General features: G+C 47.6%; 2 protein-coding genes across 2 annotated transcripts in view; one reads left to right on the top strand and one right to left on the bottom strand.

Annotated features, from left to right (window-relative positions):
- Positions 1-464: 464 nt before the first annotated feature.
- On the top strand, positions 465-7,437 carry Prg3 (proteoglycan 3, pro eosinophil major basic protein 2). Its single transcript, XM_008836140.2, has 6 exons — positions 465-500; positions 845-977; positions 2,308-2,621; positions 4,812-4,943; positions 6,380-6,491; positions 7,271-7,437. Exons 2-6 carry the CDS (start codon positions 917-919, stop codon positions 7,327-7,329), a joined length of 678 nt encoding a protein of 225 aa, XP_008834362.1. The 5' UTR covers positions 465-500; positions 845-916; the 3' UTR covers positions 7,330-7,437.
- A 5,775-nt stretch (positions 7,438-13,212) lies between these two features.
- Positions 13,213-16,237, bottom strand: part of P2rx3 (purinergic receptor P2X 3) — a 35,653-nt gene continuing 32,628 nt past the window's right edge. Inside the window, exons 9-12 of the mRNA XM_008836139.1 lie at positions 14,851-14,944; positions 14,546-14,611; positions 13,861-13,938; positions 13,213-13,353 (exon numbers count right to left, since the gene is read on the bottom strand). Coding sequence (XP_008834361.1) covers positions 13,240-13,353; positions 13,861-13,938; positions 14,546-14,611; positions 14,851-14,944 — 352 coding nt within the window. The 3' untranslated portion in view covers positions 13,213-13,239. The remainder of the gene's footprint in view (positions 13,354-13,860; positions 13,939-14,545; positions 14,612-14,850; positions 14,945-16,237) is intronic.

The raw sequence follows: 16,237 nt of genomic DNA, 5'->3' as shown, positions 1-16,237 counted from the left end.
GGTGGGGATCAAGGGTGTGTTGTATATAAAGTATCTCATGTGGCTGCTGAGGCTCTGCTGCTCCTTTTCTCCCTCCTTTCATGGTTCCCTGTTGCTCCCTGGGATTTGCATATCACTTCTTGGATTAGTGACCTTGAGCAGTTGTTTCTGGGTTAAGGGGTATCATTCAGTCTGGGTACTTTAGAGGTGCTAATACTAATTACACCTGGATGATAGGCATGACACTAATAATAATTACACCTGGCTGATGGGCATGGCATCACACAAGGCTCTCAGACAAACCAGTGTGTGATGGCTTCCATGTAAGGCAGCAGGCCCTAGCATGGATAAGAGTCTGGGGTGAAGAAAACTGAACAATTTTTTATCAGTTCCATTCTCCCCAACCCCAGTCTGGGGCAATCACCCTGGCCCCTTCTTACTTCCCCCAAAACACATTATAAGGGCTGGTTGTGGGGATGGCAGCCACTGGCCAGAGAGTGGAGGCCACAGACCCTTGGGAGGTGAGTGTCTTTGTCCAGAGCTGGGATGGAAGCAAGACCCATTAGGGAAAATATCTGAAAGGGCTGTCCTTAGACCATGATGGCCACTGCCTCCTCCTTCCCCAGCATAGGCGAAATCAACTCTGGCTTGAGTCTGACACCTGAAAGTCTGGTGTCTGGGTTGAGTGTGGTTCTAGGGAGCAGCCATTAAGATCTCAGAAGAAGGGAACTTTTGTAGCCGAGTTACCCCTCCCCTGACTCCTGTTTTAGGCTCTCTAGTCCAGGGTCTGTCCACTGGAGGAGGAGGAAGCTCTGTGGTCTTCCCTTTACTCAAGTAATTAAACAAGTATCATATCACGTGCCAGAAGTTGTGCTAGTCACACAAGGACAGTCTGAGGACGAAGGTGGAATTGCCTCCACTACAGAACTAAGAAGACATGAAACAGCCCCTGCTTCTGCCTCTGCTCCTGCTGGGAACAATTTCTGCTTTTCATCTGGGTAAGTCCTCTCCTATGTTTTCACCTACCATTCTCTTTTCTCCTCCCACTCACACTCCCCTCTGTTTTCTCTCTCATGGGGCCAGGACCAGTGTGTCTTTTTCAAGTGAGCCATTCATCTCTGGCCAGAAGGAAAAAGCTCTTGTACATTAAGATGAAGGCCTAGTGACCATTCCAGGCTTCTCACAAGTGCTCTCCATTACCACATACACCTGTGGTACCAGCCAGAGGCCAGGTTCTCCTCTACCTGTGAGTCTGGCTCCAGATGGCTGTCCCTAGGAAGGCACTAGTGGAAGGTTGGAGCTGTCCAAGGTCCTAGAAAGAAAGTGGACTTGATATAGTTACCTCTTAATTTTTTTAAAATTAAAACTTGTTTAAAATAAAACTTGTTTAGGAGATGGAGAGTTGATTCAGTGGTTAAGAGCACTGGTTGCTCTTGCAGAGGACCTGGGTCGATTCCCAGCATTCACATTGTGACTAACAACCATCCGTAACTGCAGTTCCATGGAATCTGCCCTCTCTGACCTCTGTGGACACTGCACAACACGGGTGCACTTCCATGCATGCAGAAAATACACTCATACACATAAAATAAAAATAAATAAAATATTTTAATAACTTTGTTGAAATTCTTGAAATTTTCATACAATATGATGGTATTTAGATCCCCTCCCCTGTCTGGACCTCCCTCGCTGCCCCCACCAATTCAATATACTCCACTATATATGCAATACGGCCTATAGAGTAGTTTGACTTGTGTTCCTAATTGTCCCTCAGAGTATGTTCATCCACTGGAGCCTGGTCAACCTACCAAGAATCCCATAGGGATGGGAGAAGACACTGTCTTCTCCCACTCTCAGAAACCATCAGTTGCCAAAAGTTCTTTAGGTTGGGTTGGGATTTATTTTTTATAATATTTTATTTATTATTTTAATTTTATGTGTGTGAGTCTATGGCTTGCATGCATGTGAGTGCACCCATGTTGTGCAGTGCCTGTGGAGGTCAGAAGAAAGCATTGTATTCCCTGGAACTGGAATTATGGATGGTTGTTAGTCACATGTGAATTCTAGGAGTAGAATTCAGGTCTTCTACAAAAGTATCTAGTGCTCTCAACTGCTAAGCCATCTCTCCAGCCCCAGGTTGGGATTTCTTAACCACTTCCCCATGTCTATGCTGGGATTTTGTCTGGTTTGAACTTGCATGGGGCTTGTGCATACTGTCACCATTGTGAGTTCACATAACTGACCAGCTGTCTGGAAAACTCTGTGTCCTTTGGTCATCCACCTCCTCTGGCTCCTACAGTCTTTTTGACCCTGGTTACTTCTTCTTAGAGAATGCTGTCTCCCATCTGGAGAGCCCAAAGAGAGAGGAAGACCTGGTGCAGGATCTAGATGGTGCAGAGGAGCAGAAGGGAAAGCTGGCCTTGAACCAAGAAGTGATGAAGACAGAAGGAGTTAAGGTTGAGGCTTCCAGACAGGAAGATGCTTTTGAGAATGAGGAGGCCATGGAGTCAGACCCAGCTGCCTTAGACAAGGAGTTGGTGTGCCCAAGAGAAGAGGACACAGTTAGTGTGCAGGGAAATCCTGGGTGCAACACCTGCCAGTACCTGCTGGTGAGGACCCCCAATACATTTGATAAGGCTCAGGTAAGTGTCAGGGAGATACTGGGGAAGGTCAAGAGGAGGGAAGGGACTGGATTCAACCTTCTGTTTTCCATTTAGATGAGCTGTTCTCAAAGTTTCAGAATCACCTGAAGGTTTCATTAAAATACAGACTTTGGATCTCCACTCATGCAATCTTTGAATCTGGAGGCCTGGGGAGGCTCTGAGGATTTGTGTGTGTAACAAAGTCCCAGGTGATGGTGATCTTCTGGGTCAGAAAATTGCATTTTCAGAACCACTGATCTCAGCAAAACACTTTGGTATTAGAAATACCAGTGTTTCACAGAAGAGGGGGCAAAAAGGTGGTCAGAGTCAGAGGTTGGGGAGGACTGGGGAGAGACAATGTCTTCGGGACATGACAGGACCATTGCACATATGAACTCACAGTAGCTGTTGCTGCCTGTACAAGGTCAAGACAATCAACATTGCAGCATGGGTCGGCAGGGGCATGCAGACCATCACTCCTGGCTGAGGAACTATTGACAGCTTCTGGACTGCTGGGGAGGAAGAGTCAGTTTTCTTTAGGGGTGTGATCCATGGTAGGTTGGCCATGGTCCATTGGATGGCCTTACATCCATGCATATATAGGCAGCTCAATTGGTCTAAATTAGTTTATAAAAAATTAAAAATAGGATCTGAAATTGGGAAGTGGTGGTAGAGATCTTGGAGGAGCTAAGAAAAGAGTGGTGTGATGGCCGATATGATCAAAATACATTGTATTGTATGATGTATTAATAACTACAAATATATTAAAATCATATGCTAAGAAATCAACCCCTGTAAAGATTCAAAATGATAGGTTTACCCTTTTGCATCTCACTCAATACTGTCTGTGCGGTCCACCCTGGGACCTGCCCCTGTCTGTATGTTTACACACACACACACACACACACACACACACACACACACACACTCACACATGTATGTATTTCCATAGGATATCTCAGAATTTGGTAACTGCATTGAGACAGAATTAAAAGTAGTAATCTTAAACAGAGTAATCTTTAAAAGAGTAATCTTACCTTTAAAACCAGAAGTAGATGTATTAAACACTGTTTCTATCTTTCATTGACTGTGTTACCTGGGCAAGTCACTTCACCTTTCAGAGCACAAGATATTCCAAATGAAGATTCTGTGAAATGACACAGTTGTCTCTTAGTCCCCGTGGGGCGTTGGTCCCAGGATGCCATCCCCACTCCTGTCAACACCAACAACTGAGGAGGTTCAAGCTGCTTATGTATAAATGATGTAGTATTTGCACATTATCCATGCATATCCTCCTGTATTCTCTAAGCCATCTCTAGACCGCTTGTAATACCTAACAAATGCCATGTGAACAGTTCTTCTACTTTATTATGTAGGGACCAATGCCAAGGGAAAGATTCTGTATGTGTTCAGCACAGACACAATTTAAAAATTATTTTCAGGGGCTGGGGAGATGATTCAGTGGGTAAGTGTGCTTGTTCTACAAGCCTAGGGACCTGAGTTCAAATCTTTAGCACCCATGTGAAGAGTCAAGTAAGGCTGCATGTATCTGCAGCCTCACCACTGGAGGTAGGAGACAAGCGGATCCCGGGAGCTCACTGGCAGGCAGCCTGGCCAAACATGGAGCTTCCAGTTCACTGAGAGACTCTATCTCAAGGCAATAGCTGGAGACTGATAGAGGAGGACACCTGACATCCTGCCTGGCTTCTGCATGTGTGCAGGGTGCGCATCCGCATACTCACATACCTGCACCACACACACACACCACGTGCCTCCCCCATACACACACACACACACACACACACACACACACACACACACACACACACACGCACATGCACACACGCACACATTTTCAATGTGTGATTGGTTGAACCTGTGTGTGGGGAACCCACAGATATGGAGGGCTGACTATTGCACCATCTTCTAGAGTTGTGAGGGTTAAGTGAGATAATACATTTGGAATCATCATGTCAAATATTCCATAAGTGGCAGCTATAACTACAAAAAGGATTACTGTTTCCCTCAAGGCTGTCTTGAAAGCTGATTAAGGAGCAAAAGGTAAGGCTTGAGAAAGGTGAGTAGGTCCCTTATATTGAACCTGTGAAGGGTTGTAGAAATTTTTCTTAGAGATTTAGGATCTTGAGGCAAAGGAGAGTGAGTTTGCTTTGTCACCTCTTCCCTCTGCAGAGGATCTGCAGGAGATGCTACCGAGGCAACCTTGTCTCCATCCACAGCTTCAATTTCAACTACCAACTTCAGAGCTTGGCCAGGAAGATCAACCAGTCCTTCGTCTGGATTGGAGGCATCCTCAAGGGCTGGGTAAGTCAGGGTCCAGCCCACTACAGAAAGTTCTGATTATCCCGAGGGATAACTGCTGGCTCAGCAGGTAAAGCGTCTTTAGAGTGCCAGAGAGTAACATGACAGAGCTGGCCTCTTGGGAGAATTGCCTGCCCACACCTCTCACTAACTCCTTGTTCATTGACAAGCTTGTAACTCAGAATCAACTGTGGTGTAGTTACACCAAGGAAATTGGTAATTGCTATCAGTTAGTCAGGAGTCACTGTGATAAAATACCTGAATCAACTCATCAAGAAGAGAGGTTTATTTTGGTGCATAGTTTCAGAGGCTTAATCCAAAAGAACTTAATCTTCTTGGTTGGACTTGTGGCCACATAGTACATCATAATGGGAGTGTGGGGCAGAAGAGCTGTATTTAAGAGGAAGCAAAAGAAGAAAGAAAGGAGCTGGGTTCCAGGATCCTCTTCAACCACATGCCCTGAACTTTCTCCAAATAGGCCCCACCTCTGAAATGTCTTACCATCTCCCAATTGCATCATGGGTTGGGGACCAGGCCTTTAACACATGGACCTTTGGGGGACATTTCAGATTAAAATAATGAAGTTACAACCAGGGTTCCTTCCTATTTCCCACCTTCTCACTCTTTTCTGGAGCTTTTTCATGTGTTTGTATGGGTACACACATACCTACACCTGTGTGAGGCTGTATGTGGAGACATGAGGTCAACCTCAGGTGTTGTTCCTCAGGAATTGTTCACTCTATTTTTTGAGACAAGTCTCTTCACTGGGACCTGGGGGTCTTCAATTTGGCTGGCTAGTGAGCGCCAGGAAACCTACCTCTGTGCCCCCCCCCAACCCCCCAGCACTGGAATTTCAAGTGTGCACCAACATGCCCAGTTTTTTATGTGGCTGTTGAGGATCAAATTCAGCTCCTCATGATTTCCCTGTAAGCACTTTACCAGCTGTGCTGTTTTCCAGCTCCAAGAATTGGTTTTAAAATTCATCACTGGGGTCAGGAGACAGATTCTAGGAGACTGACTTGAGGCTCAGCTCAGTCGCTTACTAGCTGAAAGGCTTTCTCAGGTCCTTAGCTTTTCTTCAGCTATAAAATGGGGATCTCCTTCTTGAGGGGTAGCTCAAGAATTATACCAAGTTCTAGAGGAGTGGTCTGTGAACCAGAACCATTATCATCACCTTGCAGATCATAAGAGATGCAGAACTATAGGCCCTATACCCTTCCTCCTAAATATCTGTGTGCATGTTAATAAGATTCCCACAATACAGTTGGAGAAACCTGCTCTGTGTGGTGTCTCAGAGAAATGGCCCCTTGCAAACCCTCAGGGTTGGGTGGTGAGGGCATCTGGCTTCTGGGCAGAGGGGAAGTGAGAGGAGTCTTGGTTCTTCCCCATATTCCCACTGCTCTTCCTCTGTTCTCTGGTCCACCTTCTCTCTTCTCTAGTTCTTCTGGAAGAAGTTTCGCTGGACTGATGGGAGCTGCTGGGACTTTGGATATTGGGCCCCAGGACAGCCTGGGAGTGGGAGAGGACACTGTGTGACTCTGTGCACTAAAGGTGAGGGTACTGGGCCCCAGGCAAGGAGAAGCATTGAAAAAGTGGACTTTTAGTGGCTGTTTCCTTGAGGTGTGTCAGCACACCTCCCCAAATTCATACCTACCTTCCCCAAATGGAGGACTAAAACTCTGTCTGTGGGGCAGGCTGAGATGTAAAGACTCTTTAGAGCAAAATCAAGTGATGGAAAGTCCTATAGAGAAGAGTCCTTATTCATACCTGTACCTATTCCATACCTATACTTATATCTACATCTATAGTGGGGGTCCTTTACCTCCTCTGATATGAGGTTCACAAACTCCAATGACTGATATGATCAATGAGACCAGCAGTGTGAATGGAAAATGTGGATGGGAGAGAAGGGACGATGTGGGAATTGGAGACAGCTGAGCAACAACATGCCAGCTTCGAGCTGCAAATGTCGGGAAGAGTACAAATGCAGATGTGAGGTAGCTTAGTCTAGTGGCTGAGACTGTGTATGCTGGAGCAAGAGGGCTGTGATTCGCATGCCAGACCTGCTACATGCCAGCTGGGCTATAGCAAGTTATTTATCTCCATGAAGCTTGTTTCTGAACCCTCTGAAGACAATGATGCTGATGGAGGCATGGGGAGTACTGAATGTGATAGCCCAGAAAAAGCACTTGGGTCATTGTAAGGTTCAATAAAGTATGGCTGTGGGTAATGATGATGGCCATGGAAGAAGACATAACGGTCCCTGAGAGGGAACAGGTGGGGCTCAATCTAGTCCCCGGCTAGTTAATACACTGTGTTCTGTGTTGCAGGGGGCCACTGGCGAAGAGCTTCTTGCAAAAGTCGCCTGCCTTTCATCTGCTCCTTCTAAGACAGAGGCAGAGACCCTGACTTGGAGTCTCTTACCTTCACATCCCTGGCTGCTCAGCTCCCACCCTTGGCACTTGACTCTGTCCCCCAGCCTCTCTTGGTTATAAACTCAGACATCCTATAGCACTCCTTGAGTCTCGTTTCTTCATTGCCCCCTCTGGGGTACTCTAGTACGTTGAGAAAATGCTGGACGTGAAAGATGCTGAGGCTGATGTGGGTGCAGCGGGGGTGAGTCTGGGGCCATGATCGAGATTGGTACATGACATGGTAGAAGCACTGAGCCACCAGGAAGCTGAGCAGGGACTAGGCAATGCTCTCCCCAATCCCTTCTCCACTGGTCTCACATTCCACCCTTCCAGTGAGTGAGAGAAGAGAGGAGGGAAAGATTCCAATTAGTGGGAAGCTGTTCCTCCTTTGCTTGGCCTAGGTATGAGTGAGGCATCTGGTGGCTTCCCAAGATGGGTGTGAAATGTTTCATTCATGAGTTAGTGTGGATACTGAGATTGCACTTGGGTGACACCGTGAGGGCATGAGTGAAAGCAGCAGCCTGCTAGCTCTGTGTTGCTTGGCGTCCATCAAGGACTCCCATTTCCCATTCTTCCAGCCACCTTTGGGAAAGAGTTTGTTCTCCCCTCTGTCCTCCTCTCTTCATTCTGCAGAGAGGCCACAGCTTTAGGAAGAACTTCCCCGCCCCTGCCCCAACCGGTGGGTCTGAAGCAGAGGCAGGAGTTGGGCAACACCACAGATCTCATTCCTGTTGTTTTGGGCCTCAGCCCTCCTTTACCCGACTTTCTCAGACCCTGGAGGAACTGAGAGAAAACACTAGTGTTATCTTTAACTTTGTGCCAGCTGGAACACTGGGCTAGAAGGATTCTGCAAGAAGGATTTAGCATTGATAGAGCAGGAAATTCAGAGCTAAGACTTGGTATTAAAGAGTGTAGAAGGAGCCCTGGATTGTGTGTGTGTGTGTGTGTGTGTGTGTATGTGTATGTGTGTGTGTGTGTGTGTGTGTGTGTGCGCGCATCTGTGAGAGAAAGATTTGTGTGTGCACTGTACATGTGTGCATATGTACTTTAATGTATACATACATGTGCATATCTCTGTATGTGTGAACCTACATAAGTGTGTGCAAGTATATGCCAGTGTGTACTGGTGTGAGTGTGCACATATTTGTACTTTTCCATATTTTATGGGTATGTCTATCTATGTAGCTTATGTACCCTTATGTGCTTGAATTCTTGTGCATATGTGTGTGTATGCAGCCCTGTGTCTTTAACCATGTGTATGTATGTGTGTGTATGTGTCAATTTGACTGTGTGCATATTTATGCTTGTGTATGCATCTGCTGCAGTACGACATCAAGAGCAAAAAGCCAGTATTCCCAGGGATTCTGTTCCTAAGGCTACTGGGTTTGAGGGAACAGGACAGGGATGGGGCACAATCATGGACAATGGGTGGAGGGAGAATTAGTAGGATGAGTCCTTTGAACATGGCAGGTCTCTGGTCATAGGCACATGGACCATGGCATGGCCAGGAACCTCACTAATGTTGGTTGGGTCTCCAGGACTCTCACAGTAGAGGAGTCTGTCCCACTGCCTTGGAAGGAGATTGGGTCACACAGCTCCTGATCAGGGCCTGGAATCATGTAGGAGGGGGATCTTCCAGAGAGGTTCCCCCATGAGGGTCCTTGTAGTGAATGCTGCAATAAGTGGACTCTTGATGTTCTGCTTCTAAAGGGATAGTGGAATTACTGCAGGGAGTGGAAGATGAACAGTGAGGATATTATTTCAGTGGAACACCGAGTCCCTGGTTATCAGCCTTCATCTATATCTCTGACAGAGAATGGTCTTGTTTTGTACAGGACTATCCTGGGAGTCAACAGCTGCCATATTCCTGAGTTCAGCTATTCCCACTTGCCAAAGATCACCACAGCTGGGCTTGTTGACTGTTGCTGCCCTTGCATAAGAAAGCCAGGGAGAATTGCCAGACCCTCATCTGGGTACCTTCCGCACATTCTAACCCATGGTGGGCAATTCAGCCCTAACTGCATATGTCCTTGTGGAAGGGCTAGAGAATCTAGTCTGGGGAATACTAAGGAACCAGGGGCTTCATTTACATGGTTATGTGGAAGTTGTTATTCATGCCTGCTTGATGGGTAAAGACCTTCTGGTGCAGCCTTATGTGGGGAGTACCCATACTCTTGTAAGCAACCCCTCATGCATTGCTTGGTAAGCCCAATAAACTCACTGGTTCTCAAGAGTGAACTTTGGGGAAGTTTTACCTCTGTTTGTCATTGGGACCTTGGGAGGAGGGGGTGGCTGTTGTTGACATCTCCCCAGGGAAGGAGTTTTAGTAAAGGACTTCTATCCAACTGGGTAACCCAACATCTTGACAGCCAAAACCATAGGTAGAGATGTGGGGTGTGGGGGAAGCTCCTTCTAGACTAAAGCTTCCTTAGGGTACTATTGTGGAGTCTCTGACTCTGCCCTTATATAGTAATTGCTTTGGCTGTTTAAGCCTTTCCATTCTTGCATAGCTCTTGATTAAAAAGCAAATTCCCCCGAGAAAAGACATTCCCCAGAACCTTGTCTATTACTGCCCTTTGGAGGTTGGTTGGCAACTTGCTGAAATGAAGGGTTTGAGGGACGGGAAAGGTGTGGGACCGTCAGTGGGGATCCCACAGGAGGGGAAGAAGAGGAGCCTCGAGAAAAAGAAGTGAAGATGAAAAGGCAGTGACTGCTATGCTCAGTGTTGTCTCCTCCTGGGAACCAAGAGGACATACCCCAGTATTCCTTTGAAGGAAAGTTGGGCTTTGAAACTTATACCTGGGAGCTTGTCTCAGACAGCAGAGCTATCAGATTAAGAGGTATTCAGCCCACTTTGTTGAGATTTTACTTGTTATTGCAGCAAAGCCTTGCTTAGCCTAGCTAACATATACAGAAAAAATGTGTCAATAAATTTCATGATTTCTCCCCAGTAGATATACCCACAGGAGTCAATATCCCTGGGTCCAGCATCACAAAATTCTGGGTTCAAATCTCAGTTCTACATCCATTTCTTAAATTTAAGCTTCTTCTGCAAAATGAGGGTTTAACTAGGCAAAACCTGTCATACATTTAGCCCACAGATTGCCGATGGTGTGGCATCATTAAAAGATAGTTTTTTTTGTTGTTGTTGTTGTTTGCTTTGCTTTTTGTGACAGGGCCTCCCTATGTAGCCCTGACTTGCCTGAAGTTCACTATATAGACCAGGCTGGCCTCGAACTCACAGAGATCTGCCTGCCTCTGCCTCCTGAGTGTGGGTATTAGAGATGTACACTAAAGGATAATTTTTATACTGAGTAAACAATGTAGCCTTCAGAATGAATATGGTCCCAGTTCTGTTTCTATATACTGTCTGTTTTTGTACCAAACAGAATTAATAACAAACCACAGCAACCTCCCAAGCCATGGAGTGAAGGTTCACATGATTGTGTGGGTGACGGAGCTGAGCAAAACACAATGCATTAGACACAGACCGGCTGCTGTCATTAGTACTATTAGCCTACAGGAGTAGCACATTAGTTCGTACATGGGTAGCACAGGACAGGGTTTATACACTTACTGGCAGGCCCAGAAGGGGCTCAGGCACCTGAGAGAGGACCACCCCAGTCTAGGGCCCAGGGACCTTCTAGAACACAGTGCCCCGATCTCTTCCTAGGAAGCATCTCTGTGAACCCTGCCTTAGCCCACAGGGGACCTAAGGGCCTCCTTCTTGGAAAATGTGATGCTGCCTTTACTGATGTCTCTGCTGGAGAGATGAAACCTGGTCAGGTCTCTGAACACTGACAAGGTTCTGAGGCTGGTGCTGGGGAGACAGTATCCATCATCTGTGAGGATGCGACTGTGGGTGAGCACAGAGTAAGGGAGGGATTGATGAGCCTCATGTGGGGGAAACTCTAACCCCTTCTCTCCCTGGGGTGGGAGATCATTGGGGTCGGGTTTGTGTAAGTATCCCTGTGTAAGCCTGCCATACTGCCCCCAGAGTACCCCTCCTCGCACTTCTCTGCACCTTCTGGTGAGGGGCCAGCCCTCTATGTACACAGAAGCTAATTTCTAAGACCTTGCCTTCATGCTCACGTTCCCAGAGGCAGATTTACCCTGATACTAATGAGACTCATACCTCAGTCCTACTCATTTGCTTGAGTTCCTTCTGATACCTAATTCTGTGTTCCTTTTAGAAAGATACCCCCAGCTGGGAATGATGGCATTTGCCTATAAATCCCAATATTGCGGAGAGGTTGGGGCAGGAGGATTGCAAGTTTGAGGCCAGCCAGGACTGCATAGCAACACCTTGTTTCAAAATAAAATCCAATAAAATAGAACAAAAATTTAAAAAGCTCCCAAATTACAAATGCTTCAGGCTTCCTAAAACCTGGGTCTGCTCCTGATCTCTGCCCTTTGTGATGATGGGGGTCTCTCCTCTCACTAAATAAAAGCCCAGTAAGGAGACAGGGGATGTCTGGGTCAGTGGAGCCATGGTGGGCTTGACCTCTCAAATTGTGCCCTTCTCTGAATAGTAGGGAACCTGGGCTCTCTCTTGACTACTCACTCTGACATAGGACAAGTCATTTTCTGTTCCTGGCCTCAATGTGATGATCTGTAAGCAAGATGATTGGACAGGATGGTTTCTGAGGCCCCTTTAGCTTCTAACGGATTACATGTTCGGGTCCTATGGGGACAAGGCCTGGCTAACTTGGCTGAATTGCTCACAGGGCATCAGGTCTCCCTGTACCCTGCCACTTCTTTTGAGACAGTGTCTAATGTAACCCAGGCTAGCCTCAATCTCACTATGTAGCTGAGGATGAACTAATGAACTTGAACTTCTGATCCTGCTGCCTGTACCTCCTGAGTGTTACAGGTATTTGCCATCATGACCAGTTTATGTATTGCTGGGGAACAGTCCCCAGACTTCAATGCATGCTAGGCAAGCACTCTACCTACTAGGCTACATCCCGAGACCCTAGCTGTGACCTTTTCAACAATGTTTTAAATAAGGATTGCTGACTTCCTGGAGCATGATGCTAGGTCCAGGAATCACATTGTGTGTGTGTGTGTGTGTGTGTGTGTGTGTGTGTGTGTGCCCTCTCTGGATCCAGGAGTGAGGGTGCCCAGATATATGCATGCGTAGGTGCCCAGTGGGAGAATGAAAAGGGTCTTTCCTTGGCTTGAGGCTAAGTTGTGGAGTGAAGCAAGAAAAAATTCACTGACAGTTACGCCTCTAATTTCCTTCTGAACCTGGGACCTGCCCAAGTCAGAGATGAGACATAACACCCTGTCTAACTGGGCTCTTCTAAGGCAGGGTCTGCATTTTCCAAAAAGCCTAGGCTCACTATTAACCTAAATGTGGGCAGGAACAGGTGACCAATGGCAGAAGGGCTGATACTGAGGGAGTGGATAAACCAGATAGACTTGGGTTCAAATTTCACTTCCTAGCCATGTAGCATGTCTGGCTCCCTGAGCCTATGTTTACCTTCAAAACAAGGAAACGGATATATATCTACCTAGTAGGATTATTCTAAGGACTCAGTGAGATAATGTGTATGGAAGCGCTCACTTGGTAGGCCCTTGTGGGCATGTCCTTAACTGTCCTCATCTCTATTCTTTTGAAGGGGATTGACTCAGGTGCTGCTGTCTCAGGGGTCCTGGGAAGCAGATGGGGGCATGCAAGGGGTGCAGGCAAGATCCAGGTCTTCACAGGAAGTGCCACCTATCTGCTGGAAAATGAGGGCCCAGATCCCTGGGTGTGGCCTTTGAGGTGAGCAGCTGAAGTTAGAGAACTTCTTCTCCCCATCCACCCCATCTGCCTAGCTAGAGTGCCCTGATGAAGGTTCTGCAGACCAAGGGTGAGCATGGGGTCCTGAAAAGAGGCCCTAGTGGCCGATGGAGTAGGCTCCTGAGTCTGTGGACTGCTTCTCCACGGTGGCCTGGTCACTGGGGAATACTGGGTTGACCGAGGCAGCCCCCTTCAGGGTCGTTTCATTCACCTGCAGGCACAAGAGCTGGCATTGTCACATCTGCCCAACATCACCATCTTCCCGGATCACCCATTTCACAGAATCGTCAGTGAGGGCATCGGCCTGGTTCATATGGGAGTTAGAGCAAGTCTGTGGGAGCCCAGGACTTGGTATACACTCCAAGCACAAAAAGAAAGTCAAGCCATCTCCTGGTAGGATCTGTTCTGCCCCAGAGGTGGAGAAGGGGCAACAAGCGGTTGGTGATGCTGACAGCGACTACCTCCAGAAACTCCCCACCCCTAACATACGCTATTTTTCTTGCAGAAGATGGAGCCCAGGTTTTGTGCATGCTAGGTAAACAAGCACTTGACCACTGAGTTACACCACTAGCCCAAGATCTTCAGAGTCCATTCTTGGCTGAACCCTCTTTAGACCCCAAATATTCACTGAGATTCAATGAGCAGTTCAGAAAGTGAGCCACTGAGAGTCCCGGGGTTCCAGCCCTCCCCCTTTGCTCATGCTCTTCCCCCAACTTACCTCCTCAAACTTTCTGGCTTTGTAGTGGTCAGCCCCTTTGAGGAAATTGAGCAGGATGATGTCACAGAGAACAGTCCCCTAGAGGAGGGTGGGGGACCGGCAGGCTCAGAGGGTAGTCTTGATGAGTGGGAGCAGGTGGCAGGGTTGGAGTGGCCCTGAGCTTCCCAGGCCCTGATCAGGACTGCCCTAGGCTTACAGCAGGCTGAGGCGGGGGTGGAGTAAGATCTTTCAGAGAGGCCTGACTGGCATTTCCTCTCAGAAAAATGCCCAGAAATTCTCAGGATGTCTCCATGGTCCACCTTTCCAGTTGCTGAGCAATACCCCAGACCACAACAAACACAGAGTGTGGTAGGAAAAGCAAGGGACCTGGGGAGGGGTCCCTGGGAGTGGGTCTTTTTCTACCTTGCCTGGTGGCTTTGCTCCTCACTAAGGTACCCAAAGTCTATGGAAACATGGAGTCTCCCTACTTTCTTGGTGAGAAGCAGGAATTTATTATTAGGTGGAGCCTCATGAAGTAGAAAGGCAGTATCTTGGGAAATAATGACTGGAGGTATCCTACCCAGGGCTACTTAGCAGGAGGTGGTGGAGGCAGGAGGGAGGGCTTGGCTGGGCTGTTCATTGCAGGCTGTGCCTGGCTGGGCCCCACCCTGACTGCCTTGGGAGAGCCTGGAAGGACTGAACTCACCACTCCTACAGATGTGAAGGCTGCCACAGAGCTGATGATGGTGGGGATGATGTTGAACTTGCCGGCCTGTATGCATAAAAACTGCATGTGGGCAGAGGGCTCAGCAGGTTTGGGGTAAAGTCTGAGACTGTGGGGCCTGAAGGGTTTTGGGTAGATCAGCGTGTCCCACCCTTCAAAGTTACAGGGGAAGTGTTAGGAGATGCAGCCAGCTGGGGCAGACCCCTCTATCAGAAGGCTCTTCAGAACCTGGGCACTGGCCTGGGATACCTCCCCTGTTCATGTCATCTGCCCAGCCCAGGACTCACATTCCCGTACACCAGCACGTCAAAGCGGATGCCAAAAGCCTTCAGGAGTGTTCGGTACTCGCTGCCATTCTCCATTTTGTAGTATTTAGCAAACCTAGAGGCCAGAGATGAAAGTGGGTCCGCATGTGGACTTCTGTCTCTCCTGCCACAGGGTCCTTTAGTGTCCTGTGGCTCTCCCCAAGCTACTGTACAGACATCCGTCATGGAGACTTCAAAGAGCAGATTCCTGGGCCACACCCAGGACCTATAGAACCTTCATTTTTATGCCATGTATCCAAGACTCTCCCTGTAAAATAATTTCCGTGTGTGTGTGTGTGTGTGTGTGTGTGTGTGTGTGTGTGTACACACATGCATGCTGGAGGCAGCCAAGGTCTGCTGTCTTCCTTGATTGCTCTCCACCTTATTTTTTGAGACAGGGTCTCTCACTAAACCTGGAGTTCATTAACTGTCTAGACTGGCTGGCTAGTGAGACCCCAGGATCTTCCTGTCTCTACCTCCCCAGTACTGGGATTACCTGGCCTTTAAAAATGTGGGTGCTGAGGATCAAACTCAAGTACTTTACCCACTGAACCGTCTTCCCAGGTCCCTCCCTTGATAATTTTTATGTGAAGGTTTGAACCGTAGCTGGCCCCAGGCTTCTTGAGTTATTACTTGAGTATCACAGGTCTCATCCTTAACCTACCTGGGTTCAAAGCCTGGCTTGACCATCTACCAGTTATGTAACAATGCACCAGTTATTTAACCTCTCTGAGGCTCAGGTGCCTCATCTGTGAATGGGAAGAATACAATTGTCCTGCTCCACAGGGTGGCCCAGAGCATTAATACTTTACTTATGGCATTGTAGAACAGTCCTGGGGCATAGTAAGCACCCAGGAAACACCTGCTGAAGTTGACCATTGTTATTTGTTGAACATGTATGTTTTTATCCAAATGGTAATTGAGAAAAGTGCATCCTGATACCACACCTCATTCCACCTTTGCCTCAATCCTGTGGCAAAGGGAAATGATTTTGCTGTTTTTCAGAGGAGGCTCTGAGAGGTTAAATGACTCGCCCAGGTTGTCTCATCAGAGAAATTCGGTGCCAGGTTTACCCAAGTCCAATACTTTCACCCCTACTCCTCAGCTTTGGCTGCTGGGTGCCTTGTGATGAGCTGGGTGGATTCTTTATAGGAATGATCACATTTCACTCTCCCCACTGACCCAGGTGGTGTCCACACAAAAGGGAGCATTCACACCCCATTTTGTAGATGGCAGGGCAGGGATGTGCCTGTGGTTTCACAGTAAGTCTTGGGCTTGGATTGGAACTGTATTAACCTTTTGACTTTTAAAGTCAATGCACATCTCTCTATGTGTCTGCCTATTGCAGACCAAACTCTAAGGGCAGAAT

Source organism: Nannospalax galili, unplaced genomic scaffold, assembly GCF_000622305.1.
Source record: "Nannospalax galili isolate Female #2095 unplaced genomic scaffold, S.galili_v1.0 scaffold337, whole genome shotgun sequence".
Classification (NCBI taxonomy): domain Eukaryota; kingdom Metazoa; phylum Chordata; class Mammalia; order Rodentia; family Spalacidae; genus Nannospalax; species Nannospalax galili.
This window is presented reverse-complemented; position numbering and strand designations above follow the sequence as displayed.

Excerpts from the sequence above, each read along its gene's own strand:
- Prg3 (XM_008836140.2), top strand. The coding sequence starts at position 917 with ATGAAACAGCCCCTGCTTCTGCCTCTGCTCCTGCTGGGAACAATTTCT. Across the intron at positions 978-2,307 it reads AATTTCTGCTTTTCATCTGG|AGAATGCTGTCTCCCATCTG; the intron begins GTAAGTCCTCTC and ends ACTTCTTCTTAG. Across the intron at positions 4,944-6,379 it reads GAGGCATCCTCAAGGGCTGG|TTCTTCTGGAAGAAGTTTCG; the intron begins GTAAGTCAGGGT and ends TCTCTTCTCTAG.